At 50.5% G+C, this 26756-nt stretch overlaps 12 protein-coding genes across 12 annotated transcripts; 7 read left to right on the top strand and 5 right to left on the bottom strand.

Annotated features, from left to right (window-relative positions):
- The first annotated feature begins 133 nt into the window (after nt 1-133).
- MICPUN_51767 (predicted protein) lies at nt 134-1368 on the top strand. Its single transcript, XM_002507642.1, has 5 exons — nt 134-229; nt 296-376; nt 436-495; nt 573-631; nt 695-1368. The coding sequence occupies exons 1-5, from the start codon at nt 185-187 to the stop codon at nt 918-920; spliced, it is 471 nt and encodes a 156-aa protein (XP_002507688.1). The 5' UTR covers nt 134-184; the 3' UTR covers nt 921-1368.
- Nucleotides 1001-2638, bottom strand: MICPUN_77598 (glycoside hydrolase family 31 protein; the record flags this gene model as incomplete). Its single annotated transcript, XM_002507245.1, has 2 exons — nt 1001-1927; nt 2063-2638. The coding sequence occupies 2 exons, from the start codon at nt 2636-2638 to the stop codon at nt 1004-1006; spliced, it is 1500 nt and encodes a 499-aa protein (XP_002507291.1). The 3' UTR covers nt 1001-1003.
- A 1981-nt stretch (nt 2639-4619) lies between these two features.
- On the top strand, nt 4620-5712 carry MICPUN_55406 (predicted protein; the record flags this gene model as incomplete). The annotated part of the gene is made up of 2 exons (XM_002507641.1): nt 4620-4676; nt 4785-5712. The coding sequence occupies 2 exons, from the start codon at nt 4620-4622 to the stop codon at nt 5514-5516; spliced, it is 789 nt and encodes a 262-aa protein (XP_002507687.1). The 3' UTR covers nt 5517-5712.
- Nucleotides 5667-7132, bottom strand: ODA7 (dynein associated LRR protein). Its single transcript, XM_002507244.1, has 2 exons — nt 6741-7132; nt 5667-6541 (listed from the first exon to the last, which is right to left on the bottom strand). The coding sequence occupies exons 1-2, from the start codon at nt 7089-7091 to the stop codon at nt 5987-5989; spliced, it is 906 nt and encodes a 301-aa protein (XP_002507290.1). The 5' UTR covers nt 7092-7132; the 3' UTR covers nt 5667-5986.
- Nucleotides 7133-7614: 482 nt separating this feature from the next.
- On the top strand, nt 7615-9178 carry CYCA (predicted protein; the record flags this gene model as incomplete). The annotated part of the gene is made up of 5 exons (XM_002507640.1): nt 7615-7752; nt 7885-7963; nt 8123-8235; nt 8312-8590; nt 8648-9178. 5 exons carry the CDS (start codon nt 7615-7617, stop codon nt 9176-9178), a joined length of 1140 nt encoding a protein of 379 aa, XP_002507686.1.
- Nucleotides 9179-9362: 184 nt separating this feature from the next.
- On the bottom strand, nt 9363-9714 carry MICPUN_55403 (predicted protein; the record flags this gene model as incomplete). The annotated part of the gene is made up of 1 exon (XM_002507243.1): nt 9363-9714. The coding sequence occupies exon 1, from the start codon at nt 9606-9608 to the stop codon at nt 9363-9365; it is 246 nt and encodes an 81-aa protein (XP_002507289.1). The 5' UTR covers nt 9609-9714.
- Nucleotides 9715-10828: 1114 nt separating this feature from the next.
- MICPUN_51762 (predicted protein) lies at nt 10829-11587 on the top strand (the record flags this gene model as incomplete). The annotated part of the gene is made up of 1 exon (XM_002507639.1): nt 10829-11587. One exon carries the CDS (start codon nt 10829-10831, stop codon nt 11585-11587), a length of 759 nt encoding a protein of 252 aa, XP_002507685.1.
- A 454-nt stretch (nt 11588-12041) lies between these two features.
- On the top strand, nt 12042-12796 carry MICPUN_107591 (predicted protein). The gene has a single exon (XM_002507638.1). It carries the CDS (start codon nt 12217-12219, stop codon nt 12478-12480), a length of 264 nt encoding a protein of 87 aa, XP_002507684.1. The 5' UTR covers nt 12042-12216; the 3' UTR covers nt 12481-12796.
- A 1061-nt stretch (nt 12797-13857) lies between these two features.
- Nucleotides 13858-21714, top strand: MICPUN_55401 (predicted protein; the record flags this gene model as incomplete). The annotated part of the gene is made up of 1 exon (XM_002507637.1): nt 13858-21714. The coding sequence occupies one exon, from the start codon at nt 13858-13860 to the stop codon at nt 21712-21714; it is 7857 nt and encodes a 2618-aa protein (XP_002507683.1).
- An 84-nt stretch (nt 21715-21798) lies between these two features.
- MICPUN_51760 (predicted protein) lies at nt 21799-22486 on the bottom strand. The gene has a single exon (XM_002507242.1). It carries the CDS (start codon nt 22325-22327, stop codon nt 22118-22120), a length of 210 nt encoding a protein of 69 aa, XP_002507288.1. The 5' UTR covers nt 22328-22486; the 3' UTR covers nt 21799-22117.
- Nucleotides 22487-22506: 20 nt separating this feature from the next.
- Nucleotides 22507-23612, bottom strand: MICPUN_93192 (predicted protein; the record flags this gene model as incomplete). Its single annotated transcript, XM_002507241.1, has 2 exons — nt 23202-23612; nt 22507-23133 (listed from the first exon to the last, which is right to left on the bottom strand). The coding sequence occupies exons 1-2, from the start codon at nt 23547-23549 to the stop codon at nt 22507-22509; spliced, it is 975 nt and encodes a 324-aa protein (XP_002507287.1). The 5' UTR covers nt 23550-23612.
- Nucleotides 23613-24952: 1340 nt separating this feature from the next.
- On the top strand, nt 24953-26754 carry HIS8 (predicted protein; the record flags this gene model as incomplete). The annotated part of the gene is made up of 9 exons (XM_002507636.1): nt 24953-25133; nt 25212-25283; nt 25338-25417; nt 25500-25556; nt 25612-25711; nt 25806-26108; nt 26185-26318; nt 26386-26492; nt 26556-26754. The coding sequence occupies 9 exons, from the start codon at nt 24953-24955 to the stop codon at nt 26752-26754; spliced, it is 1233 nt and encodes a 410-aa protein (XP_002507682.1).
- Nucleotides 26755-26756: the final 2 nt, after the last annotated feature.

Below are 26756 nucleotides of genomic sequence, written 5' to 3'. Positions count from 1 at the left end.
AAAACCTTTCGGCAGTGTCAGATCGGCACACTGGACCGCAACTCATGTCACATGATGTCAATTCTTTTGATATGGCACAGGTATCCGCCACTGTGTCTCTTCAGGAAAGCTAAAGGAAACATAGCATCAACAGGAAACTGCTCAACGCGCTACAGCCATTCAGGGGTCTGCCCCCCTGCAAGTGATGGTTCATTCTTGCACCCCGTTGGATCAGGATCCAGCTATTCAGGTGTATTAACTTTTCGTCGCTTTCATTTCATCCAATCAAATCATTAACGCCCTGTCGCTGAATAAGGATGCGCGAGATTGTAATGTGGCCGAAATTCTAACGAAATCCAACGTCAGATTGTTGAGCCAAAATTTGTCAACCGTGAAGGAACCAGAATTCAGTTCTATTCAGAATTTCTTTTGGAACTGACAGTATGTCCTGCGCAGAAGTCTAAAGTAGTTTCCAGATGCAAACGCAGAAATGAAAGTGGCGTTGACGATGAGAAGGTATTCGATTTGATTTCAGTAGACTAATGCTTTTTTTGGTATCCTCATTTCTATCAAAACATCGCTTGACCTTTCAGCCTCAAATCATACTGTCAATAACCGGCAGTGCGGATGATGGTGCTGAAATTCAGCACAGGTGAGATCATCATCGATGACATCATGTGGCACCTGCATAGGATAAAACCGTTCGCTGCTTCAGGAAAGGACACATGGAACCGGTCATTAATATCGGCTATACTCTAGCTGATGCCTCTCAGCATACAAACCTAAGCATTTGCGGTGAAAGGAGCAATGTCTTTCGCAGTACCATGGAAGATGAAATATTACGCAACAGTTTTCTTGCAACAAATCACGAAGCCAATATCATGAGCGAGCTCACACGTATGATCGGCTCCGTGACCAAGCATGATTCGGGAGGGTCTTGATTCAAAGGAAATGACCTCGTGGAAAAGAAATATGCAAAGCAAATAGAAACAATTCCTTTTGATTGCAATTTCCCTCTTTACTATCAATCCCATAAGCTTTTGTCCAGTTTGATGAAAATTGGGAGCTTTTCAAGTGGGGCATCAACGGTAATCCAACATGGTCCAAGAAAAGTGTTCGGTGCGTCACAATATCTATTGCACTTTTCGATGATGTCGTGCACATCACGGTCCCACTCGACCCACTCACCGATCGGCAAGTAAAGCCTCCTCCAGCGCGCACCTTTTTCAACTACGGGAGCGACGATGATATCATCGCCTACTGCAAATTGATCGTCAATGGCGTAAGTTTCCTTATCCAATGGATCTAACCACCAAAGCGGACGGCAAATGGGCGCTAGCGAAGTAGAGGCTTCGACGGCGAGTTGTAAAAGTCGCGGTAATAAAACCTTTTCACGATCGTGTTCCGCCGCCAGACAGAGTGTTCTGGCCGTGTCACTTATATCCCATGGGGGGATTGACCATTGTACAGATGGCATCATGATACTAACCTGCGCCCACCGGACGATGAGTTCAGTGTCTGGATATTGGCCCCAGTATGCATTTCCGCCAACCATATCAGGCAAGCAAAAATGATACCCCAAGACAGACGACGTTAGCAATGCAGGTATCAAAGATTGCAACCCATTATCAAGTCCCCACACCGAATCTCGATCGCCCATCCGCACCAGACCGGAATATCCAGTGGTAAAATATGCACTTCGAACTTCAGATATTGGGAAGCGAGAGGCAACTTCGTTAACCCATATCTGTGTGTATTCTCCTGGATGCTGAAGAGGGCGAGTTGTTACTGCCCCCCTGGGCATAAAACATGGCTCTCCAGCGTCAAACTTGAATCCATCGATACCCATTGTATCTTGCAAACGTTTCAAACGTGTAACGAACCAATCCACGGCCATTTCGTTAGTGAGATCTAGTACCCAGACAGGCTGAGTGCCCCACCATCGCACCTGACCTGCGCGCAGTCTCCCTCCTCCTCCTCCGCCTTCCCAATGACCCGGGGGCCAATCATACTCATCAACTAGGATCTTAATAGCCGAACCAGTTCTCTGTCCTATGCTGCCAGTAGATATTTCTTCACGCACTGAGGGGGGTTCATTTCCTGCCACAATATATCCACGATCGCGGGCCTCCTCATAAGCTACCGAGCCCTCCTGCAGAAATGGCATGACCCACACGGTGACTAAGAATCCAAGGTCATGGAGATCGTCGACTAATTTCTTCGGATTGGGGAACTTCTCGGGATCGAATTCGAGGTCACCATAACGTGACTGCCATCGATCATCAATCTCAAGCACACCTGGGATGAACCCGTTGTCTATCACGGCAGTGGCAAGATCAAGAACCTGCCTTTGAGTGACATCAGCATGTGAAGTTGCCCAAGTTGTCCATGTTGAGCGCTTAAATAGAACATCAGGCGGTGGTCTTTTTGGAAGAGGGAGGGAGCCAAGAGCAGTCCAAGCTGCGGCTCGGATGTGTTGCTTAGCTGCCAGTCCAACACGAAGAATAACGCTGTCTTCGGTTGAGCTTGGCTCTACCGCTCCGTCAACACCTCGGATTGAGTCCACACGGTTGCCACTATAACTTATCGGCTGTTCAAGGGACTGCCACGGGTGCAGAACAGACCTGTCATTCCAATCAACACGTGACTGTATGCGCATTTTGCCATCTCCTCTTGTTGCCGCACCTCCACTACTCTGGTTCAGGACTGGAAGTGTGGGCTGAGTAAGGTGCTGGACCCCGACACCAAAGTATCTTGGAATTAATCCAGTTAGTCTTGCCGGGGAATTCAACCCGAAATGAAGCAAGGGAGTTCTTGGATCTGCTATGACCATCGAGCCTGCGCTGCTCATCCAGTGACAACCAACAACTGACCCCAACCCATTTGGGCCATGATCAAAAGGATAAAGGGGCCCCGTCTCCCACTGGGCTCGATCCAATGGCCAGATCTGGCGCAGCATGTGTGCACCACCAAACCAATGGATATCCTGAGAGAGCTCCAGTGAAAGCTCAGCGCCTTTGATACCTGCTTGGTCTTCTAACGACTTCCTTTCGATTACAACTTCTATTAAATAACCCTCATCGATGCCGCGAGTCCACTGGGAAAACTTATCTCTGGTTTCACTTGAGAACGAGGATGAAGCACACCAGACGTTGAGGAAAATTCCGCCTGGCCAATACAGAGAAAGTGCCGCGTCTTCAGGGGCGCCTAAGTGTGTTGACCGTTCTCGAGCAGGTATATTGACAGCGCCTTCGGGTAGAGTTAAGGCGAGATGTTGTCGGCTTGAATCAACACCTGGCATAACAAGTATCATCGTGCCGTCGTGCCGAACGTGTAGCCTTGACCCGCCGTCTGATAATGACCATTCGGTCACGGCCTCGGATGCTGAAGCTGTGAATAGAGGACATTGAGTTGAGCCATCTGCCTTTCGAGTATCCAACGGGACGGGATGATTTGAAGTCGAAATCGCCATGGCCGAGCCACTAGCGATAGCGCGCCTCCGTGTGTACGTGTATCGATTGCCACCCACCTCATCGTGCCGTGGCTCCGTGCACTCGGACCTGACGCATAACTTCGAGCCCGACTGTTGATGGTTCCTTCGAAGCAGTCCCGGGAGACTTTTTCTTTTTATCTTTGTTCGACTCCTTATTCTCGGATAGAATGTTGCGACACGTGCCATATCTAAGTGTTAGCAGCGTGCCCCTCCTTCGAAATATGCCACTCTGATATCGCCGTGCGCTCGCGTGGGATAAACCCGCTGACCGCCACTCGCTGCCAACGCCGAACGGTGCCCGCAGGTAAAGAGACAGGGATGAATTTGAATTTTGTCACGGCGCACAGGCAGGCAGGCCCACCTTTATGCTAAAACGTTTTCCGGACTACGGCAAATGGATTTTGGGGACTATGCATAAAATACGGCAACCCCGTTTTTTGTTGGCCAGGTTTTTTCGAACACGACGCGCGAAGCGCGTGCCGTGGCGCGACTTGCCACAAGCCGCGCTCGGACTTTAGGGTCCCACGCCAGGCTATGGTTGGTGTTGAGTTTGGGGTTTAGCGTCTTTTCCCGCCGCGAAGCGGCGGGATGACGCCCTGCGCGGCGTAAAAGGCGCCAGCATAAACCCTAAACCCTGAATCAACCCTGAATCCAAAATAGTCCCGAAATCCATTTGCCGTAACACTTTCCTTCGAGGGTACCTTCCTTCGTACGAAGGTACCAAATAATAAGGTAGTCCGGAAAATTGCCCACGCGCACCTATATCTACTAGCTATCAAATTTATCTACCTTCGAAGGTACCTTCGAAGGTATTACCTTCATTCGAAGGTATCTATCTTCCACTGAGCCAAACAGAAGTACTAAAAAATCCTAGTATATGTAGTAGCTAGCTATCCATAGCTAGCTACTAGAGCAATACGAAACTTACGAATGGAGGTGTATATATTATAAACAATAAAAAGTTTGTTTTTTGAAGTGGATGCGCATGCCGCATATATAAAGACATCAGCCGCATATACCAGCGTTTCATTTTGAGTCTCGTTTTGGCCTTCGTGGTCCTCTCGCACTTGCTTGTTCCCGAATACGCAACAAAGAAGGCAATTCTAGAAGCAACACTTTGCGCGTCGTCGAGAAGAAGCCCAAGAAGATGTCTCGCTACGATGGAGCCATTACTGTCTTCAGCCCAGACGGGCATCTCTTTCAGGTGAGCTCACGATCTCCATCCACCCTTTCGCAGCTGCTGCTGGGGTTATCATAAAAACTGTCGTACTCTTCAGAGAGTCTTGACAACACCACCCGCGTGATACTACAGGTTGAATATGCTATGGAGGCCGTTCGAAAGGGCACACTTGCCGTAGGAGTATGTGGCACAGACTGTGTAGTGTTGGGAGTTGAGAAAAAGTCGACCGCTAAACTTCAAGATCCGAGAACTATGCGGAAGATACAAACAGTTGATGACAAAATATGTGTCGCTTTCGCTGGGTTGACAGCTGACGCCCGAATTCTCATAAATAGGGCTCGCACTGAGGCGCAGAGCCACAAATTAACGCTCGAAGATAGCGTACCTGTTGAATATATGACCCGTTTTATAGGAGGAGTTCAGCAGAAGTACACGCAGAGCGGCGGTGTTCGCCCGTTTGGTCTCTCAACTTTGATTGCAGGATTTTCTCCCGAAGGAAAGCCTCAGCTGTTCTATACGGATCCTTCTGGAACTTATTCAGAATGGCAGGCTAATGCAACCGGTCGTAACTCGAAGGTTGTTCGTGAATGGCTAGAACGACATTACGCTAAAGCGAGTGGATCCGATGTTGTCAAGCTAGCCCTACGTGCACTCCTTGAGCTCGTTGAACCCGGCAGTAAAAATATCGAAATCGCCACTGTAGGACTAGCTGGCACTAGTATCCTTAGCAGCGGCGCGCTTGACTCGCTTATCAATGAAATCGAAGGTGAGAAGGATGAAGCTGAGAAGGTGAAGAAGGAGACAGCAAGACTTCAGGCTGAACGTGCGCTCGCGGCAGCGGCAGTAACAACAGGTTTTGAGTAGTTTCACAAGTTACCGGACCCGCCCGATATGACAGTTTTTAGTTTGAAGTCCGGCTTCAACTTGATAAAACTTTGTGCTGTTACTGATGGCAAGCTTTGCTCAAAAGTTTTGGCAGGCAACAATTTGAATTTGGGAGTGGCGGGCACGCGTGACGTGAGTTCGTCTTTTAATTTTTTAAAGAGACGGTGGTTACTCTACGGTGGTTACTCTAGATATCGAAGGTTTTTACAAATATGTCGTACGTATCATACATACGTACCAATGGTCTGTTTCTGACGAGATTTACACATGTAAACTCACCAGATACAGAACATCTGCAGTTTTAGGCACACATTCTGCAAGAAAAGGCGGTGAACTAACTGCTTTGCGATAGCGCATACATCATCGAAAGGGTATTGAAGTGACACGTCGAAAGAGCGCACGAGTTCGTCTTTGCCGAATCCTGACGAAGACAAGCCGCCTCTTGTCGCTTAGCTGGCCAAGCAGAGCTGTGAAAGCGTAAAACGAGCATTCGCCAACTCTCGTGGCTCAGTTTTTATTGTCAGCGAAAAACTAGAACCCGCATAATCGATCGCAGCACGTCGCAGTGCCACCCTGCCCCGAAGCGCCAACTCCATGCGTTTCATATTTGCTTCCTTTCTCAAATTTCCCAAAAACTCTTGATTCCTTCTCATCTTGACCTCCTCAGCGGCCTTGTAAGAATTCCTCGCGTCGTGCTCTGAGCGAACGCCACCACTGGCCCACGCTTCCGCGCAAGTTCGCTCGAGGGCAGAAATCGGCCTGTCGTCGAGGTAGGTGAGCGTCGCGACCTGAGAGATGACCCGCTTTCGATAGTGGCGCAGCGAGCCGACGATTGGATTTCCCTGCAGGTACAAGCAGGCAAGAGATGGCATCAACACAAGCATGCGAATCAGCTCGTCCGAGTCTCCTTCTATCTTGTTATCTTGCACATCCAAGGAAGCAAGATACGGGCAGCTCAATAAACCAAGTATATTCTTTACTATTCTGATCTTGCAGTGAGTGGCCTGGAGGTTTCAGGGGAGAAACCGGGTTTGGAAGTCAGGATCTAAAATTAGTTGTCGGATTAGATCGGTCAACCAGGTCAGCGCGGTCTCTGAAAATTGGGTGTTCACTATCGCATAGCATGCGCATGGAACACTAGAGGCCCGCTTGTAAGCACCATATGCGAAACTAACACTACGAAAGTTTGATAGAACATCTCACCACAAACGTTTGTAGGTTGACAAGCCTTCCTATGTTTTCAAGGTCGCTGATATCGTTGTAGGATAAGTTTAGAACAGTAATGGAGGTTGGCAAAGTGGACGACAACGTAGCGATCATGTTCTGCTGCACATACAGACACCTCAGATTTCTACAATGTTCAAGGCCATCGAGACTTTCAAGCGCATTTCCTTCCAGAAAAATGGATCTAACCGCCGTGTATTCGTCTAAATTCTTTATTCGGTCAAACCCTTTGAAGTGCAGGTAAAGAGTATCGTTAAGGTGAGGGACGCTGTACCCGCCATTCTCCTTGCAAACATATCTGAGCCAGTCTCTTGTCATTTCCGATGTCATTGCGCCGTTCTCATAATCCGGCCATGAAGACCTGCACACACAATGCCCTCCAAGCTCGCCCGTGGGTCTAAAGAAACATGTCGAGTCAAAATGTGGACAATGTATGTTTTAGAAATACCTCGACTCTTGATTGCTTGGTTGACGAACCAGGTGAACTGGACATTTGTATGGAGCGCTAAATCAACGTTATAATAGACCATATAGGGATATACTCTCTATCGTTGACTCGTTGATTTCGTTGACTGTTGACTAAAACAGGGTCGCGCGTGTTTTTATTCCCTATGGCGCCCAGTCAGGACGGCGAGCGAGCTGAGCGGCTCACTAATACGCTGTTCGGCGCCAAAGATGGAGGACGACATCGTCAGGAGCGCGCATTGGTGTTGACGAGTTTGCGTCGCACGAAACGACGTTGCGCCTGAGCTACGGTTTCATTGGCGAGTTGACGGTCTATTAACTCGTAAAAACAGACGTAGCGCCTCAGACGTAGGCCTCAGACGTAGCGCAACGCCGCTACGCGCGGGAAATGCCTCTTGTCTGCAATCCCAAAACCCCACCAGCAGCGTTCGCCAAGACCCTAACGGCTCAGCGCGCCGCTTGTCGCTCGTTAGTGGTCGATTGCAGTTTGCCTTCCCGCGCTCGATCAGCGCGAGGCGCACTTCAGGTTTTCGATTTCCACGGACGTTGACAACTCCTGCCCCGCCCCGGATTTTATATCCGGGCCCAAAAAACTGAACACGCCGGCTTTCAATTTTTAATTTTACTCGTAACAGCTCCCGAAACTGGAAAACCATAGAACGGGAAATCATGGAATTGCATACTCACCATAACGTTTAGATCGCGGGCTGCTTGGGTTGGAAATGTCGACGAAGGTACCACGTCTTACACTCGTTTAGCTAAGGAAGCTTCGGAGGAAGTTTTCGTCAGAACGTAAAAGCTGACAAGCTCATCTGACACTCTACGCGAACACTTTCAGGTCGTTGAAGGACCCGCCGGCTCGTGCCGAGTGGGGCGACCAGCTCTCAAAGATATAACCAAAGATGTATCGAACGAGAATGACCTTGACTCTCTTTCCGGCACCATTTCTGAACAGAAGTTGCTGTTCGATATTGCCCCTGGCGCTCACAATACTGGAATGTCTGAGAAGGTTGGTGACCGAACTGTTCCTTTTCCCCCGTCCGTTCAGGTTTGAACTCGAGTGACTAACTGCCAGCGGTGAATAGGAGATTCGTATGGCCAACGTAGATTCGAACGCATGTGCTAAAGAGTACACGAGTGACATCTTTGCACACCTTCAAGACGTCGAGAAGCGCTACATGCCGGATGCTAGATACATGGAAACAGTTCAAAGCGATGTGAACTCTGCGATGAGGGGCATCCTTGTGGACTGGCTTGTCGAAGTCGCCGACGAGTACAAGCTGTCATCGGAAACACTATTTCTGACGGTTGCATATGTCGATAGGTGCTTAGGCGTTTGTATGGTTGCGAGAACTCAGCTCCAGGTACTTGATAATTTTCTCCTTGTTTTCATCTCCTCATGCTTCGTTCATCTGGCACAGTTGGTTGGGATCACATGTATGCTTATCGCATCGAAGTACGAAGAAATTTATGCCCCCCAAGTCGACGAATTCTGTTACATCACAGACAACACCTATTCTCGTGAACACGTGCTATCGATGGAAAGGATGGTACTGAACGCACTTGATTTCGAGCTGACTCATCCAACGAGCAAAACTTTTCTTCGACGATGCTTCTGGGCATTCAATAATACTGATACCAAAGTAGAGTTTCTTGCCAGCTTCCTTGCTGAATTGGCACTTCTCGAGTACAGGCTCCTTCGGTTCTTGCCATCCACAGTAGCCGCAGCTGCCATTCATCTTTCATTGTTGACACTGCGGATCGGTTCAGATGTTGCCTCAGTCGTGCAGAACGCAACTGCACACAGCGAGGATTTGAAAGGCTGTATTGTAGAACTTCACGCATGTCATGTATCATCACAAAAGTCTTCGCTGTCGGCCGTGCGGGAGAAATATGCTCAAACGAGGTTCAAATGCGTGTCTTTGATAACGCCTCCTGAACTTCGGTTATGAGAACGTGTTCGATGTAAGGTTGTATTCATTTAGGGTCATGGTCTATGTATGTTGCTTGGTATTCATTGGGTTCATGTTCATGTGCCAATCGCCCATGTTTTCGGATCCTTCAATTCTTCCATGATTTCATTAAAAGGAAACAATCGAGCCACATGAAGCAGTATTATGTGAGTTCGCAGTTGAGTCAGTCAGCGGGTTTGTTTGCTTTGTAAGAAATGAGCGGGCACGGTCTCTCGCAGCACTCAATCTGTTCTTTGACCAGTCCAACGACCGAAAATGATGCAATGTTCCGCGAGGATATCTTCTTTAGCACTACACAAGCTTTTGCGACAGGTTTGTCTCCGCCTGTGATTTTTAGCTCGTTGACGACAGGGAAAGAACCGCCGTGATAGATACTCTTACCAGCCACCACGTACTTGCCCGTCTGCATGTTCCAGATTCGCTGCGCCCATTACAGTGTTAGAGAGTGGTGCGGAGCTGCATTTCCCGTGCCCGAGCGGAAGTTAGGTTGAATATTTATGATACCTGCATTCTTTGGTTTTGACTCAACACTCCAAGGTGTTGGAACTTCTGCTTGTCTTCGTCCACGTGCAACTTTCCCTACACAACAAATTAAAGTTCGAGTAACGCAATTTCAAGACAATTTCCGATATGAAGATCAAGGGAACCCACGAAAAAATACCCGGCTTTCCCACACCTGAAACTCGATCAAACCAATTTCTTGCAGCGGTTTGAACGATGTATAAACTCTGTATGGTGAGATCGCTGTTGGTTAGGTCTGAAAGGTCGATCGCAAATAGCTAAGTTACTTCAAGGGAGACATCTTGCGAAAAGATTGCTCGATTAGTTATCGTCCCCCGCGCACAATCCTCAGACTTATTGGTCCCACCGGACGGGCATCGGGAAGCTCAGGGACGAGAGGAGTGAAGCGACTCAAAAACTGAAACACATTCGGACACATTATTATTCCATACCACCAGTAAACTTTATTTCCATAGCCTTGATATTACCTTCGTACCTTCGTACCTTCGAATAGGATCGAAGGTAATAATTACCTTCGTAAATAATAAATACCTTCGAAGGTACGTATTATGAAGCTAAAACCCTCACGAGATAGAGGTATCCATATATTCTGGATTTCAATCAAGTTTGGACAATCATTGCAATCTTGAATCACATACCTTCGTACCCGAAGGTAGATGATAAAAATATGCCTTCTCATAGATACGAAGCGAAATTTTGTCTCTGATGAGGCGATCTTGAATCAAATTAAATTAATTTCGGCCTGAAGATTAAAGCCGTCGAGGAGCAAAAAGATACGAAGGTACGAAGGTATAATTTGAACCGTAAAATAAGGGTTCGTTTCGCCGTATAAAATTTCGGATCGCCGCGGTTCATTTCAGGTCGAGCCCTAGCAAATCCCGCCATTTTTTGGAGTCCAGGTGCACCCCTCCCCGCTTCGACAGAGTCGTCAACGGTGAGAAGGGGCTGCTGAAGGGTACATATCGCGATCGGCTGAAGTGTATGCACCTTGAAAAGCCGAATTAGCGAGGCTCGCACGGTCTGCCCCTCCCCCAAACCTTGTGATTTCAAGCGCTTCCATCCACCCCATCATGTCGGCGCCCTCCGCGACCTTTGTATCAGCCGAGGATGTCATGGAGATGGTTATTTCCTGGAACGCTCGTTCGGGCTCATAGACGACGAGCAATGCGTCCACAATCATGTTGGCGAGGACTTCTTTCAATGGTATCAAGGTCAGCTTCGACGGCGCATCAGATGGCGTCAGGAAGACAACTCCACAGCACCACGACCGAGAAAGAAGAAGCGAGCTCGGCACACATGGCTCACTGGGATGCAGAAATGGCGACGGAGCAAGCGCAGTGGATGTTATGTCTACGCCAGGATGTTTGCGACGACCCCACACTTGTCCTGCATGAGGAGTTTAGGCAAAAGTTCCGTGTCACCTACCGCGTCTTTGACAGGATTGTGGACGCTCTCAAAGGGTCGGGTCTGGTTCAAGACCCGAGAGTCCCTAAACCTGGTCCGCCTCCGATTCCCGCGGAGTCGAAGGTCCTCCACATACTCAGAATGCTGGCGGTGGGCGCGCAGTACGATGCTTTCGAAGAAGGGTCTTTGTGCGATGGGAAGACTATCCAAGCTTTGTGCATCAAACCGGCAAGCTCTCGGACGAAAGGTTTCTTTGATTGGTTTGTGGATCACTTCTATGATGATTGGGTCCGTCCGCCCAACCGGGAAGAAAACAGAAAGAGAGTTGAAGTACACCGCGAGGATTGGGATGCCCGGCATGATCGGGCAGATGGATGCAGCTCACCTGGCTTGGGATGCATGTCCTGCGGGTGCACGCGGATACCACTCAGGAAAAGAGGCCTACCCGACAAAGGCGTTTAACTGTGTGTGCTCCAGCAGAAGGGAATTTTACTCGTGCTCCCGCGAGGCTTACCCAGGCACTGTGAACGATAAAACAATGGTAAAATCCGACGACTTCATTAATTATTGAAAGAAGACCCCCTCTACTCCGCGTATGAATACACCGTCTGTGACCGACACGGCAACGAGTCGAAGATGAAAGGTTTGTGGTGACGGTAGACGGAGATTATTGCAGATGGCCACAAACGTTGGACGGATACAAGAGCTCCCTCGACAACGATGAAATGCTTTATCAGGATCATCTGGCGAGTGTTCGGAAGGACGTCGAGTGCGCTTTCGGCATCTTAAAGAAACGCTTTCGTATGCTGCGTCTACCTTTCCTGGTTCGGGACGGTATCGACATCGAAAAGATCTTCAAGACTTGCATGATTATACACAACATGCTACCTGTCGAGGATGGTTTGGACTCTATCGGAGACCTAGATGGCAACTGGCTTACCAAAGATGTGAATGCGTATCTCGAGAATAACAGGGGGGGCGTATGTTTACATTCAGCGGCGTTCAGCACCGGGAGACGGCTGAAACAGACTTTACGTACGTCGGCAGATACCGCGATCATCACGGTTATCCCGTAGACGAACCTGTGGCACATGGCTGTGCTGAGAAGAAGCGCTTGCTCCTTGACCATTTCATATACAGCCGCATACATTTCCCATAACCCATCTCCCCAGAGGCCCGCGGCACGCGCCTCGCTGGTAGCGCGAGTGGGGGCGTCGCCTGCGGAGGGTGCTGTCGAAGCGGAGGGCGCGCGCGCCCCTCCCCCCGAGCGCGTCGTGGTACCCATTTCCGCGCAACGCACGGTGTGCGTACCCTGGCATCGGTCCGCATCGGTCCATCGGTTTCCTCGTCAGTGAACCGCGTCGGAGCGTGCGAATTTTGGTGAAAATTCACACACGCGTTTCAGTCTGAAAGTTTCGCAAATTTAAACCGCATCCGAGACTTTTCTGCCTGATTTCCTTCGTCTTCGAAATTTATGTATTTTGATTGGCTGGTAGGTGGTTTTGGCACATTTGGTTCTCGGTATCATATCCCAGCAAATTGATTGGCTGGCAGACCAAGCACTCATATTTTGCCTTCGTCGTCATTTTTATAGATTTAAGCTACTAGATCGGATAGCTAGTTATTATTAGTTTTAGCACATTTTAGACCAAGTCTATTTTATATATCTTCATTCGAAACGTACGAAACGAATGAACGAAGGTACATATTAATAAACTCATATCTTCGAATCGAAGGTATATGGTCAAAAATATGGATACTTTGATTGCTTGTACAGTCCTTGCTTGTACCATATAGTTTTGCATATACTTCGAGCGTATGGATACATGCTTGATTCGATGTACGTTCGTACTTCGTTCTCATTCATTCAGCTTCTTTCGTACGAAACTTATCCCGTACGATCGAGTTTCGTGAGTGTTCGCTTCGTAATTCCCTCGAGATGGTCGGTCGGCTGGGTTTGAAATCAGAAGAGCACGCACACCACCACGCCGTACCCTCGCCCGAATACTCTCCCTGCGATTGAACGGCAAGACGCTCGGGGTTGCGCAAAGCGCCGAGGTGTCCAATATGGCTCGTTTTACCTCGTCGGACGCCACCCTGTCCATTTATATTTTGCTACTTGTCTCGAGTCTCCCCGGATCGCTGGCGTTCAACAAACCCCTGAACGACCAACTCACGCTGCTCGGTCCGCCCTTGGGCGACATTCCCAGCACGTGTGAAGGGCTGAACATTAGTACAGATAAGACGTACTTATGGAACTCATCGTACGACCTGACACGGCGAGATTACAACTTCAAACCCGACTCAGGTGGGCCTCCCCCCGCCCCTAATTTCGGACTTGGATTTTTCCCACCCGTGTTTTCCACGGTGGCAGTCAGCTTCCTCTACAGCTTTGGCTTGTAGCTCTCCAGTGCGGAACTCTCGCGCGAGGTAGCTTGTCGGGCACGTCGCCGGGAGATCTATCACGGGCGATAGCATTCTGTGGGGACGATTTCACCCCGTGCTCCCATCCCGCTCTCCCCGCGACCGACGTCAACTTCCTCGAATGTCTCGGCCGCATGGAAATTAAAAAAAATACAAACAGTTTTTTGCCCGCAGAATACGACACCATCGACTGACACCCAGCATCTCGTGAATCTGACCTCCCAATCATTTTGAATCAACTTGCAGCATACCAGTTATCCTCCCCTTGGCCGGCTTTCCAGGGCGGCTCTGCACGCCACGGTTGGTCCATGTACACTCCAAACCCAGAATTGTACTACAAGACAACGCCGGACTTTACGTATAACGCCCAGTTGGGGCAAACAGGCGGCGCAACGGATAACTGGATCTACGCGTCCCCCGTGGTTGACTCGAATGGCACCATTTATGTCTGCACTAACAAGGGGATGGTGCACGCCGTGTCGAGCAGCGGTAAAAGTGCCAAGTGGAAGAAGAACGTTTACGGAGAAATCACCGCCACTCCTGCGCTGGCTTCCAACGAATTAGGTGAAGTGATTTACGTGGTCTCAAACCAGGGCGAACGGATCGACTCGAACAGCAAACTATACGCTCTCGACACAGATAATCTCGGCTCAGCTCTCTGGCAGAACCCTCCGATGCTGGTCGGAAAGGTTCCGGGCTCGCTAGTCCTTTACCATGATCGCATATACCTCGGTACGACCGAAGGAAATCTGTATGCGATAAATTCGTTGACTGGTGCCATTATATGGGAGGACAAGCCGCAGGAGAAAAGCAGCATCGTCGCCTCTCCGTCCGTTGATAAGCACGGAAACATTTACGTCGCAAGCTCGTATGAGAAGGAACATCTTGGAGACGTCGCGGAGGTCGCTAAATTTGCTCTGTATAAGTACAGTCCTGGCGGAGACAAACTGTGGAGGTTTCTGAGCTCATACGTGCTTCACTCCACGCCACTCATCGACAATGACAGAGAATTGATCTACATTGGAGGGCAGGACCGGCGGTTCATCGCCCTGGATCTCAAAACTGGTGAACCTGTGAGCTGTTTCACTGCGCGCGACTCGATCAGTGCCTCCCCGGCGCTTCTCACAGACGGATCTGTGGTTTTTGCCGCGGAAGATGGATTTTTGTACGCCTGCTCACCTGGTTGCAAGGATCTTCTCTGGGAAGCCTCCATATCCGGTCCAGTCGTGTCTGTGACGATGCAAGGAACGGCCCCCCCACCACCGGCACCGCGACCCCCGCCCTCCACTGGATCTTACACAAGTGACAAACCAGCTTATTTCATGTCGTCACCAATCGTCATCGAAGGCGGTAATATTGTCATGGCTGTCAATTTCGAAGGTGATATAATCGGGGTATCCGCGAAAGATGGTGTTGTGATGTGGCGGGCTAACAAAGCAACGTGGCAGGGAGGTGAAGCCGGATATGTGGCGGCCTCGCCTGCTATCGGGAGAGATGGATCGCTGTACATCGCCGATTACAAAGGCTTTCTGCATGGGTTCGTCGGAAATGGTGGATGCCCAGCGGGATATAAGTTCAGCTCAAATATCGGCGACCTCAACTGTGACTTCGGCCTAAAATGTGGAACGGTGGGTGATGCATCTGCGGTGACGTATAGCAACACAACATCTCCACCACCCCCGCGACTTAACAACCAACCCGCTCCTCCTCCGCCGCCTATGGCTCCCGCGTCGGTGTACAAGGAGACGTGCACGCCATGCGATGACGGCATGGTTGCACCTCTACCCTGGCTGGGCACTTCTTGCCAGACGTGCCCAGCGGGCAAGGAATTTGTGGCGACGGACAAAGAGTGCCAAAATTGCCCGCCAGGCTGGTACCGTGGCGATGACTTTGCTGCTGATCGAAAATGCGAAAAGTGCCCGGCGGGCGAGTGGAATGCTGAAGAAGGGTCGTCCACGTGTTTGTTGTGCAACACGCCTGAATGGTGCATCGGAGGCGACGAGTGCAAAGCGGGACATACAGGTTTCGGCTGCAGCGAATGCATGAAAAACTGGTTTTTTTACGCTGGGTCGTGCTATGAGTGCGAAAAAAACGCACGTTATTACAGTCTCATCTGCCTCGGCGTCATGTTGTTCTTTCTGGCGATTGCGATGGTCGTGTTTGCTGACAAGGTGGATAAATTTCGCAAATACGCCATGGGCACGAAAAAGAAGTTGAAACAGGTGCAGAAACGACTCGGTGGCAAAGATGAGCGGAAACGCGCCGCACAACTCGGCACCATTGTCTTCGTACTGAGCCTGATCACCTACTTCCAAATACAGGCGCTCATTGTCAGCGTCAACGTGCCCTGGCCAAATGCGATTGTTGATGTATTCAAGGCTCTCACGAACATGATCAATTTCGACATCTGGGGCATGATAAATCCGCAGTGCTCTGTGACCCTCAATTTTGAGGCGCGCTGGATGATCCGTCTCATATCGCCCGTAGCGATTCTGGTTCCTGTTTCCGGTGGCATCTACTGGTACTCACTGAAGCCCGGCAGGGAGGACATGAGCAATCGTGCAGTCAGTGTCACAGTGCAAGTTCTTCACATGATGTTTGTGGGAACCACCTTGCACTCGCTAGACCCCATGAGATGCACGGATTACGTTCCAGCCGCTAGAGGTGCAAACGGCGAAGCTCTCGACACCATCCGGGTCATCGATCGTTTTCCAAAGGTTCCGTGCGATTACTCCGATTCAACATACTTTCGCATGTTCGTAGCGAGCGCCATAGGCTTCACCATCTACACCATCGCCTACGTGCTCTTCATCCTCTACACACTTTATCGCGTCAACTTTTTGGTGTGGAAGCACAGGGATTACGTAGCACCCCCTCCACCGGTCAAGGATAAGAAAACGGGCGAAGCTGCTTACGACGGAGATGTATCGACCGAGAACCAGATTATCCTTGACCTGGGCAACGATGTCGAGGAACCCGCCAAACAACCCGAGGCCCTCAAGACAGAGGAGAACGTCACATACAACCCCAATCCCAAGTCAATGCCGGCGAAATCGAAATGGACCATCGTTAAGACCAGGATGTTCAGTGCATCAACCTGGAGAGCGGCCAAGACGAAGGATAAAAACTCTGGGCTCAAAGTGGAAGAAATAGAGCCTGTGACAGACATCGGCAGCGGCGACAACAGCGAGCCAAAGGCACTCCAAGCCATTGCGAGTATGGAGAAAAAACAAGCCGAGACTCAAGAACAGATACTCGCAAAGGCAGTCGCAAGCCAGGAAGCTTTGCAGGCCAAGCTGAAAGAAAAGAAGAAGGTTTCCGATGAGTCGGCCGGTCCAGTCACCGAGGCGTTCACTGGCCTTTTCAGGAGAAAGCCTCGTCCCAACGAAGACACGAAAGATGCGCCGCCCATGGGATCAGAGGATGACGATTCCGACGACGAAGATGAGCACGATCTTATCATGCAAAAGCTTCATCCTGAAATTCAGTACATGGTCAAACGCTACGGCCTCCTATGTTTGCCATACGCGCAGCGCACATGGTATTGGGAGCTGCTGTCCATGACCAGAAAGCTCGTGATGGCCATGACAGCAGTTTTCGCCAACAAATTTGCGCAAATGCAGCTTCAACTCATGCTATTTCAGAACGTCATCTGGTTTTTACTGCTTGTCTATTTCAAGCCTTACTCTGCCATTCCTTTCAGGGGTGGTCCCCTCGAGAAGTATTACTCTGACGAGTTCTACGGCGAGCTGAGCCGGCGAGCGTGGTCCGCAGGTACGATCGTGGAAGTTTTCATGGCTCTCGGTTCCATCTCCCTTGGCATCATTGGCCTCACTGCGGGCAAGGGTGATGGTGAAATCCAGTCGATCGCGTACTTTGGGCAGCTCATCATCGTCCTTGTAGTTGTTGTCCGTGCAATTAACTACGCTGGCGATAACTCGTCATCGTTCTTTGGACCTTTGCTCACTCAGATATGGTACGCAATTCGCGAAGTCTTCCTGGTGACATTCATTCGCAAGTCCGTTCTGGCGTGGCGTAAGAAATTTGGGAAGAAGGGGCAAGTCAGGGCGAGGGAAAATTGGAGGAAAGCTAGGGACTTGGTCGGCTTGACGGCAATGTTGGAGGAGAAGGAAATGAACCTTCCCAAATTTCTGCTCATCGTGAGGGCCGCCAGGGAGTACTCCGCATCCGCATCCGTCCGATTCTACGACAGAGCCATCAAGGTGATTTACGGTGATCCCGTCGTGGATGATGAAGAGGTGCACGAGGCACTCGCCGAGAGCCCCCCATCGGCGACTACACTGAAAATTGCCAAATTTCTCATCAGAGCAAGTCCCTTCATGCTCTTCGTTTTCCTGGCTGTACCATTGGCCATCTCATTCCTTGGAATTTCTCAGGGTTTTACACTTGACACCACCATGGACGCCTTCACCATTCGCGATCATCCTGCCGCAGAGGATTTCCAGACGTTGGTAAACGCAAGAGATCTTGCAAAAGAGCAAGAAAAGAAGGATCATTTTGTTGGGGGATCCACGTGCCCGATTGATGATGGCGACAGGAGGAGACGTCTACTTGATGTCGATGACTTTCGATACGTTCAGCGTTCTCGTGATCGTCGCGAGAGACAGCTTCTTCAGACCAAGGATGCCAAGGAATCCTGGGAACTGAAGGTGTGTAGTCGCATGCGCTTGTATCTAACGTTTGTCGCAAATGAAGGCGTTGACCTCATGTCTGCAGATGGTTTGCGAGGCATGCAGAAAGCTGATGGTATCATTAAAAAGCATCGGAACTACGAGAAGTGGTGTGCGAAGTGGCAATCGTCGATGGATGGGCAAGAGTACTGTGTCCCGCCAATGGCTGTCTCATCTTTTTTCTTTCCATCGATCCGCACACCCGAATGGGAAGATGAAAACGGTGATAAAAAGATTTCATCTGTTTCATTTCGATATTTCGATGGTCTAGGCAAAGAGGAAGATTCAATCAATATCAAGACTGCAAGCGGCAAGCTTGTCCTCGAGACGCTCGTTAACTACGGAGAATATGTGTTTGGCGGCGGCTATACTGGTCCCGGCGCAACTAATGCACCTCTTCATTTTGCCAGGAGCGTCTTCACTTTTTGTCGCCGGCCAAAATGCGAGGTTGACTGCGGCTACGGACAACCGTGCAGACAATACTGCAGAACCGGGTCAAAATCGAACGACGAGGCAATCTACATCAAGGATGCCCTTGAGATGGGTAAGCAGGCTCGGAGTGAAGCGCAGACCCCAAACTTGATGATCTATTATGGGGGCGACTTCCTCTTTGACCTACAAATAAACGAAGCGGCGATCCACGATGTTCTCGTGATGATGGGCGGCCTTCTCGCCGTGTGCATCTTTTGCACGATTCACTTTCGCTCTGCTTTCCTGACTTTCATCGTCGCGCTCCAGATTATCCTCTCCTTCACGGTGACATACTTTGTGTATCGTGTTATGTTGCAAGTCGAACAAGTCCCGATCATCATGCTTCTTGGTATCTTCGTGATAATCGGTATTGGAGTTGACGATGCGTTTGTTTTTTATGATCACCTGCAGAGCGAGCCTGGTAATCTCCCAGATGATCCCATTGAACAGTACGCCATCGCCATGACAAGGACCTACAGGAAGACAGGGTCTGCGATGTTTGTCACCACGACCACATCCGCGTGTTCTTTTGCCAGTAACATCGCCTCAAAGATACCCGCACTGCGAATCTTCGGACTGTCAATCTGCGTCTGCGTGGTTGTGAACTTCATCTTCGTCCTCACCGTGTTCCCATCTGCGATGGCGATTCATCGCTTCATGCAACAGTTCACTCTGAGATTATATCGGGGCACGAAGAGCGCAATTGCTGGCGGCACGCGCAGGCTCACTGAATCCGGAAGATCAGCCCAAGCCTCAGAAGGTTCCGCCAGTGAAACCGCAGAGGAGTCGATCCGCAGAAAAGAACGGAGCAGGTTCAGTAAGGCTATCAAGTCGATGAAAAACGCTGGAAACTTCAAGTTCTGGGACTGGCTCGCCGAGCTGGTCGGAACAAGGAAAAATTCAATTTGCCTGATCTTTCTCACAGTCCTTGTGCTGATTTTGTCCTTCTACATGGTCAACCAACTCAAGTTTGCCGGTGGAAAGGTGCAGTTCTTCCCGGAGCATACCAACATACACCAGTTCGAGGAGAGAAAGTCGGATTTTTCCCTCGCGATTGAAAACTGTGATTACAGATGTACGGCAACGATCGTGACGGGTCTCGGTGATTTGGCAGTCATCGGTTCTGGGCTCGTGGGTGAAGGCGACTTGACATATGCGGATGTCAACGCAGCCGCGCCCAAGCAGTACGCAGATGCGCCGCGCCCTCCTCCGAATCATCCACCGCCGTCGCCACCGCCCTTACCGTCGCCGCCGCCCTTACCGTCGCCGCCACCGCCGTCGCCGCCGCCTCTGTCGCCGCCGCCGCCGCCGCCGCCGCCGCCGGCGCCGTTGCCGCCGCCGCCGCCGCCGTTGCCGCCGCCGGCGCCGTCGCCGTCTCCGCCGCCGCCGCCGCCGCCGTGGCCGCCGCCTCCGTCGCCGCCGCCGCCGCCGCCACCGGCGCCACCACCAGGAGCCGCACAGGCGCCGTGGCCGCCGCCGCCGTCGCCGTCGCCGCCGCCGCCGTCGCCGCCGCCGCCGCCGTCGCCACCGCCGCCGCCGCCGTCGCCGCCGCCGGCGCCGTTGCCGCCACCACCACCATCACCACCACCATCACCACCACCGCCGCCGTCGCCGCCGCCATCCCCCCCGGCGCCTCCTCCTCATCCACCTCCCGAGCCTCCTGCACCACCGAGTTTCCCACCCCAATTCGACTTTGGCGACGAGCCCGACGACCAAAGCAGGGGCAACGTGGATCTCATGTGGGGTATCGAGGCGGACACTTCATCCACGCTGCTCGCCTATGTGAATCCTTATTTCAAGTACAGTGACTTTGTTGTGAACAAAAACTTTGACGTTCGGTCGCCCGACGCACAGCGCTTCCTCCATGACTGGTGCATGATTTTACAGGACTCTCCTCTCGTCCACATCGTGAAACGGCGGAAGTGCATAATCGACGAGTTCAAGAGGTTCGTGGAGACACAGAAGTACGTCAGGTTTCCAGTACCCGAGGAAAACTTTGACTCGCTCTTCGCCGAGTTCCTCACCCACTCGCAGAGGGACGCGATGAAGGGCGGTCTCACCGGATTTCATCCCAAGGATCCGTGTCGGGTGATGTTCATGGGCGTTGCGGTTCGAGGCAGCTTCAAAAAATCGCTCGGCGCATGGAAAATGCAAGACGTATATCTGGAGTGGACCAAGCTCATGCGGCAATATGACCAGGTCGCGCCGAAGAGTGTCGGCAAAGCTATCCTTGTTTCTGACCAATTCGTAACCATGGCGACGCAGGTGGAAGCAATCATGAGCACCGCGTATTCCATATGGCTCGCCTGCGTGTTGGTGGTCCTCGTTGTGGTCTTTTGCACTGGATCGCTTCAGATGGCGGTGTTGATCCTCATAAACCTGTTGTTTATCGTCGTATTTGTCATTGCCGGGATGTCGTATCTGGGGTTGGAATTTGGTGGCGTTGAGGCTGTTGCCCTGACAGTGCTGATCGGCATGTCGTGCGACTACTGCCTGCATCTTTCCGACACGATCCTTGCCACGACGTCGACATCGATGTGTATTCGGGTGAGAAGTGCTATCAAACACCTCGGTCCCACGATTGTGAGCGCGGCTGGCACCAGCCTACTCGCATCCATCCCAACCGCGGCGTTCACCAAAATTCTCATCCTGAATAATTTCGGCACCATCATGTGCCTGTCCATCATCTCGGGCGTGTTGTTTGGAATACTTTTCTTCTGCCCTATGTGCGTACTATTTGGTCCCAGATACGTGGGCACATCGTGGAAACAGAACGTGTCACTGTCGCTCTTCTCTTCGCCCGTGCACTTCGTCTCTGCGACAGCGTTCTTCGCATTCCTTGGAACGAGTGTGCTGTCTGTGGAGGCTGGCGTGTGGCTTCAAAATAATGTGCTACTGGCCGGGTTGCTCGCGTTTACCTGTATATTCAGCCCGCTGTTTGTGGGCATTGGCGTGAGGCCCATCCGCGCTTTCAGAGAAAAAGCGGTTGCGCTGAGAACATGAGGCACTGGCGCGAGTTTAGCAGAGAAGCTATTAAATATCATTTCCTTTATTTGTTCATGTCGTCGCGTGAGATGATGTAATGTTAGCCTCAAACGCGGTTGCATTATTTATGTTAGAAAGCGATTTCCTACTAGTTTCTGCCCGGTAATCATGCAAGCGTTACTGAAATCTGTATTCGTCTTCAGGAATTTCGCTGGCGAAAAAAATCCTTTATTTATTACCTTCGTACCTTCGTACCTTCGTATTACGAAGGTACCTTGGTAGTTTTCACGAATAATACTGCAAACTGTATACTCGTATGTGAAATTTTCGAGGAGACGGAGAGAGTGACGAAGCTCATACCCTTTGCATCCTGACTTACCTTCGAAGTCGCTATATTTTCTGTCCACTGTTCATAATTTCTTCACGTGGCCTTTTCTTTTTTGGCCTGCGTGCAACGTCTTCCAACACAAATCGATATCGAAAATCTTGGGAATATTCTTCGACCCAACCTTGTTGGCATGGTAGCACGTAGTTCGTGGTGGCACAAATCAGCAAATGAGGACATGCGAAAGAGCAGATTTGTACGGAGCGCAGTTTGCTGACCGGCGGTCAAGAATATAGAGAATGCCATTAATCCTTAAAAGATACGAAGGTATCAATACTGCACTCGTTCCGAGCCTCAAGCGACGTCAACAAGCATACCGCGGACCATCTGTCTCATTGTCACGCCAACCGAGCTGTGGCACCGAGTAGACCTGTGCGACCAGAATGATTTATGAGCACTCCTCGCCATGGCATTTAGGGAGGAGCTCACAGCCTGCTATCATCAGCTGGGTACGATCCGAGCACTCGAAGGAACGTCGCCTTCTCCTGCAGCTGCCTCAGTGCATTCTGCGCATTCTCGTCTGCCATACTCGCCTCGAAGTCCACATAGAAAAGATACGAGAACTGCATCGTCTTGTTGTCCTGCTGCGTCACCGGATTCCAACGCATCGGTCGAGACTCCACCTTGGTAAGGTTAATATCCCTGAGCGCAAAACATGCCAACGCCTTGAACAGGCTTCCGCTCTCTTCTTTCATGGAAAACGCAATTGACGTCTTATACGGAATACCTGGGCGAGGGAGAACAGGCTCCCGAGCCAGTGCCAAGAATCTCGTCACGTTGCTCTTATCGTCTTGAATGTCCTCTTCGAGAACTTCCATCCCGTATAGCTCGGCAGCTCGACGAGATGCCACCGCCGCCACACCCATTTGTCCCGCCGCCGCAATGGCCGCCGCGGCACCCGCGGTATCATCGACTGCCTCCTTTACCACACCCAAGGCAGTGAGGTAGCCATCGCATTGGGAAAGTGCTTGGGGGTGCGACTGCGCGCGCTTGATTTTTTCCTTGGACTGTCCCGGCAGCGCGAGGAGGCAGTGCCGCACTTTGAAATAAACCTTGAGGAAGGGATGTGCACTCGGTCAGCAACGTTTCGTAACAAGGCACAAAACCAAAGCGCACTTACTTCACCTACAATATGCAGTCTGTGCTGCAAGATGAGGTCGTAGTTGCGATGGATGGAACCACCGAGGGAGTTTTCGAAAGGAAGGACCGCACGATCTGCGGTCCACTGCTCCGTAGCCTCAAAAGCATTTTCAAACTGATCGCACGGGCACGGGTCACAGGTTGGGTAGGCTGTGAGCGCCGCCGCTTCGCTATATGCGCCTGGCATTCCCTGGTACGCCACGCGAAGCTTTTTCTTGTGCCCCGTCGCGACGTCGTCGCCGTCCCCAACGCCAGACGTCGCTGTTGCCTCACCGCTCCCCGCCGCGGAAATCGTTCTGACAACGTACCGATACGTCTTGGGCACCATGTCCGCTAAGGTCTGCGCGTGGTTCGCGCCCGTCGCTCCGCCGGGTCCGTGGATTGCGACCGCGATCCTGTGGTGCGATGCCGTCGATCGCGCGCGAAGCGAACGCCGCGGGATCGCGCGCACGGTCGCGGTCACAGCATTGCTCGCGCAATGATTCGTCAACCGGGTGAGGCACGCCACGTGCCTATTCGACATCGCGAACTGAGGCATCGCGCTCCACGCGTGACAAACTCGTTTGCGGCGCAATGAACGATTTGCCTCGAAACTGCCTGCTTAGGATAACCCGTATCACTTCATAAACTTTTATAGACTATTAAATATGTCCGTTCGTTCTCTTCTTCGAAAGCACCTTCGAAGGTACGAAGATATATTAATTACCTTCGTAACTTTTACATAGATAGTCTATAATCCGCTAAGTGGCTCCCTTGGTTTTGAAATAGATCTAGGATTTTGAGTTATCGGGAGCCTGGTTTGGGCTTTTTTTGATCGGTGTTTCCACGGTGAAATAAGTGACATTGGTAAGACTTGAAACTTATTATTCATCGATACATCGGTCAACTTTGACGTGTGCCACCGCCTCTTCCAAAGACGCGTTAGCGTGATACTATTGTCTACAAGATGCGTGTCAATGGGGCCGACGACTAAGTGCACGCCAACGGCATCGAATACGACGTCACGCTGAGCGGCTGTCGTCAAACGAACGGGAAAGCGTCACACAGTGTTTTTAGTAAATAAAAAAGGAACTACCGACGATCGTACGGCGATCCAGTCTGTGGGTTTTGTAAATGATCGAGCTCTCGACCAATCAGAACACGTATAAAACGTGACGCGACCGGAAAAATACCGGGTTGGAATGTGGTGCTAACTCTTAATGGGAATTTAGCTCTTCGAGCTAATAAAAGCCCAAATCTATTACGAATGAAGGTATTTTATACCTTCGAAATAATAAGGTACTTGCTTGATTGTATCACTCCTGTATGTATCCGTAACCCTTGCTTTTAGCTATTAATACCTTCATAATATATAGCTATAGAGAGAGCTACCTAAGGTAGCCAGCTAGCTAGCTACTCTAGCTATAGCTAGCTAGCTAGCTAGTAGCTGGTAGCTAGCTAGCTAGCTAGCTAGTAGCTATCGTAGTAGCTAGTAGCTAGCTAGCTAGCTCTAACTACTAGTAGCTAGCTAGCTAGATAGTAGACTAAGTAGGCGGCTTCCGTAATTTTTACGAAGGTATATATAAAATATCATAAAATTAATTAAGTATGTTGACACATACATATAAATAGTCATAGTGTTAACATAAGAGGTACACGTAAACGAATAGAACGAAGATACCGCGTGTTAGAAGTGGCCCCGTTTTATCCACCATCATCACAACGAAACTCGGGCCGGCCAACATCTACAGGATGTCCTGGACATGCTCCTTGGCATTTCGGTCGATACCGCGCTCGTCATGTAAGCATGCCGTCCGGCCTATACGTCGAATGCACTGCCACGCCTTGAGCACGAGCGGCGCTCGTTTCGTTCGTAAACATATCTTACGGCTTGCGCCGTACAAACCGATCGTGCCCTTCGAGATCTTATCAGGTATCATCGCCTGGCCTTCGTCCCGAGGTTGTTCGACATCGATTTGTTTCAACTTATATCGCGCACTCTCTTCCACAGAGGAGCTTGGGATTGCACCAGAGGACATCGTCAAACTAGACGCGAACGAGAATCCGTATGGCCCACCGCCAGGTTTTTTTTTCCTCAGTTCATGTTGTGCCACCTCACCTCACCATACATTAACAGAAGTAGAAATGGCCATGTCGAATCTTCGATTCCCTCATGTGTACCCTGACCCTGAATCCCGTACACTTCGAAGAGCGCTGGTGGGAAACGTTTTCATCCCATGAAAGATACAGCCAACATGCCGCACCAAAAGTCCACTATTATTCACCCAACCTTACGCAGGCGGCCGATTGTAATGTGCCTGTTGAAAACATACTCGTTGGATGCGGCGCCGACGAGGTAATTCCTGAGTATCTTCAATGTCATCTTTCGTTTCACATTTTTTGTTGAGCAGCTGATTGACCTTTTGTTACGGGTTGTTCTCGATCCTGATGACGTGGTCATTAACACTCCTCCCACATTTGGAATGTATTCTTTTGATTGTGCAGTTAACGGTTCGTAGCACTTTCTTTCTCCTGTTTAAGCATGTCGCGTGTGGACAGTGATCAACCGCACATCTGCATATTTACTTTTGAACCCTTATCCTTGGTGGCAAAATAATAGATGTCCCGAGGCAGCTTTCGTACCCGTTCGCAATCAACGTTCAAGAAATTGAGAAAGCCGTGCTCCAGCACGAGGCAAAAGTGTTGTTTCTAACATCTCCAAACAACCCAGATGGAGGTATAATTGCTGATGCTGACATAGATAGGCTTTTGCAGCTGCCTGTATTGGTTGTTCTCGATGAAGCTTACATAGAGTTCAGTGATAGCGCTTCTAGCCGAATCTCTGACGTCCCTAAGAGACAAAATCTCGTGGTCTTGCGAACTTTCAGCAAGCGAGCGGCTCTTGCAGGTGCGACCTTTCAACGCTTAGCCCGTGCGCGTCACTCGTAGGCTTTTCCCTGTTTAGTTTACGGCTCCTTTTGTAGGCATGAGAATCGGATACGGAGCCTTTCCAAACGGCCTGATCGAGTATATATGGCGCGCAAAACAGCCATATAACGTATCTGTTGCTGCGGAGGTAGCAGCTTGCGCAGCACTTGGAAACAAAGAGTATCTGACTGTAAGTCCGGCCTCTTAACTTCTCTTTTCTCAAATGACAATCTTGATGGCTCGATCTTTGCATTTAGATGGTTAAAAACCTAATTGTCGAGGAAAGGGACAGGCTATTCTCTGTCCTGTCGAATTGTCCTTACCTGACACCGTATCCATCTGATGCGAATTTCATCCTGTGCCGGTGAGTTTGTTTGCCAGTTAGCTCTCACTCTTAGTCTCAGCTCTCTGCGATTTTGCCCCCCAGCGTGGAAGGAAGAGATGCCCTCGAGTTGAAGGAACAGCTGGCGTCGAGGGGTATTATTGTCAGACATTATTCGAGTCCCCCAAGTATTTCTGGATGTCTGCGTATTTCCGTTGGTAAACCGAAGCATACTGATGCCCTTCGAGATGCCTTGGAAAACCTTGGCGCCGGAAATCAAATCAGCGCAAGTGCTTCGGAATGACG

This window comes from Micromonas commoda, chromosome 1, assembly GCF_000090985.2.
Source record: "Micromonas commoda chromosome 1, complete sequence".
NCBI lineage: Eukaryota > Viridiplantae > Chlorophyta > Mamiellophyceae > Mamiellales > Mamiellaceae > Micromonas > Micromonas commoda.
This window is presented reverse-complemented; position numbering and strand designations above follow the sequence as displayed.

Coding starts and splice junctions, on each gene's coding strand:
- ODA7 (XM_002507244.1), bottom strand. CDS start 7,091: ATGACATCGGAAATGACAAGAGACTGGCTCAGATATGTTTGCAAGGAG. Junction 6,542..6,740: donor TCAACCTACAAACGTTTGTG/GTGAGATGTTCT, acceptor TGAAACCTCCAG/GCCACTCACTGCAAGATCAG.
- MICPUN_51767 (XM_002507642.1), top strand. CDS start 185: ATGGTTCATTCTTGCACCCCGTTGGATCAGGATCCAGCTATTCAG. Junction 377..435: donor AAAATTTGTCAACCGTGAAG/GAACCAGAATTC, acceptor TGTCCTGCGCAG/AAGTCTAAAGTAGTTTCCAG. Junction 632..694: donor GGTGCTGAAATTCAGCACAG/GTGAGATCATCA, acceptor TCGCTGCTTCAG/GAAAGGACACATGGAACCGG.
- MICPUN_51760 (XM_002507242.1), bottom strand. CDS start 22,327: ATGGCATTCTCTATATTCTTGACCGCCGGTCAGCAAACTGCGCTCCGT.
- MICPUN_107591 (XM_002507638.1), top strand. CDS start 12,217: ATGGCTGTGCTGAGAAGAAGCGCTTGCTCCTTGACCATTTCATATACA.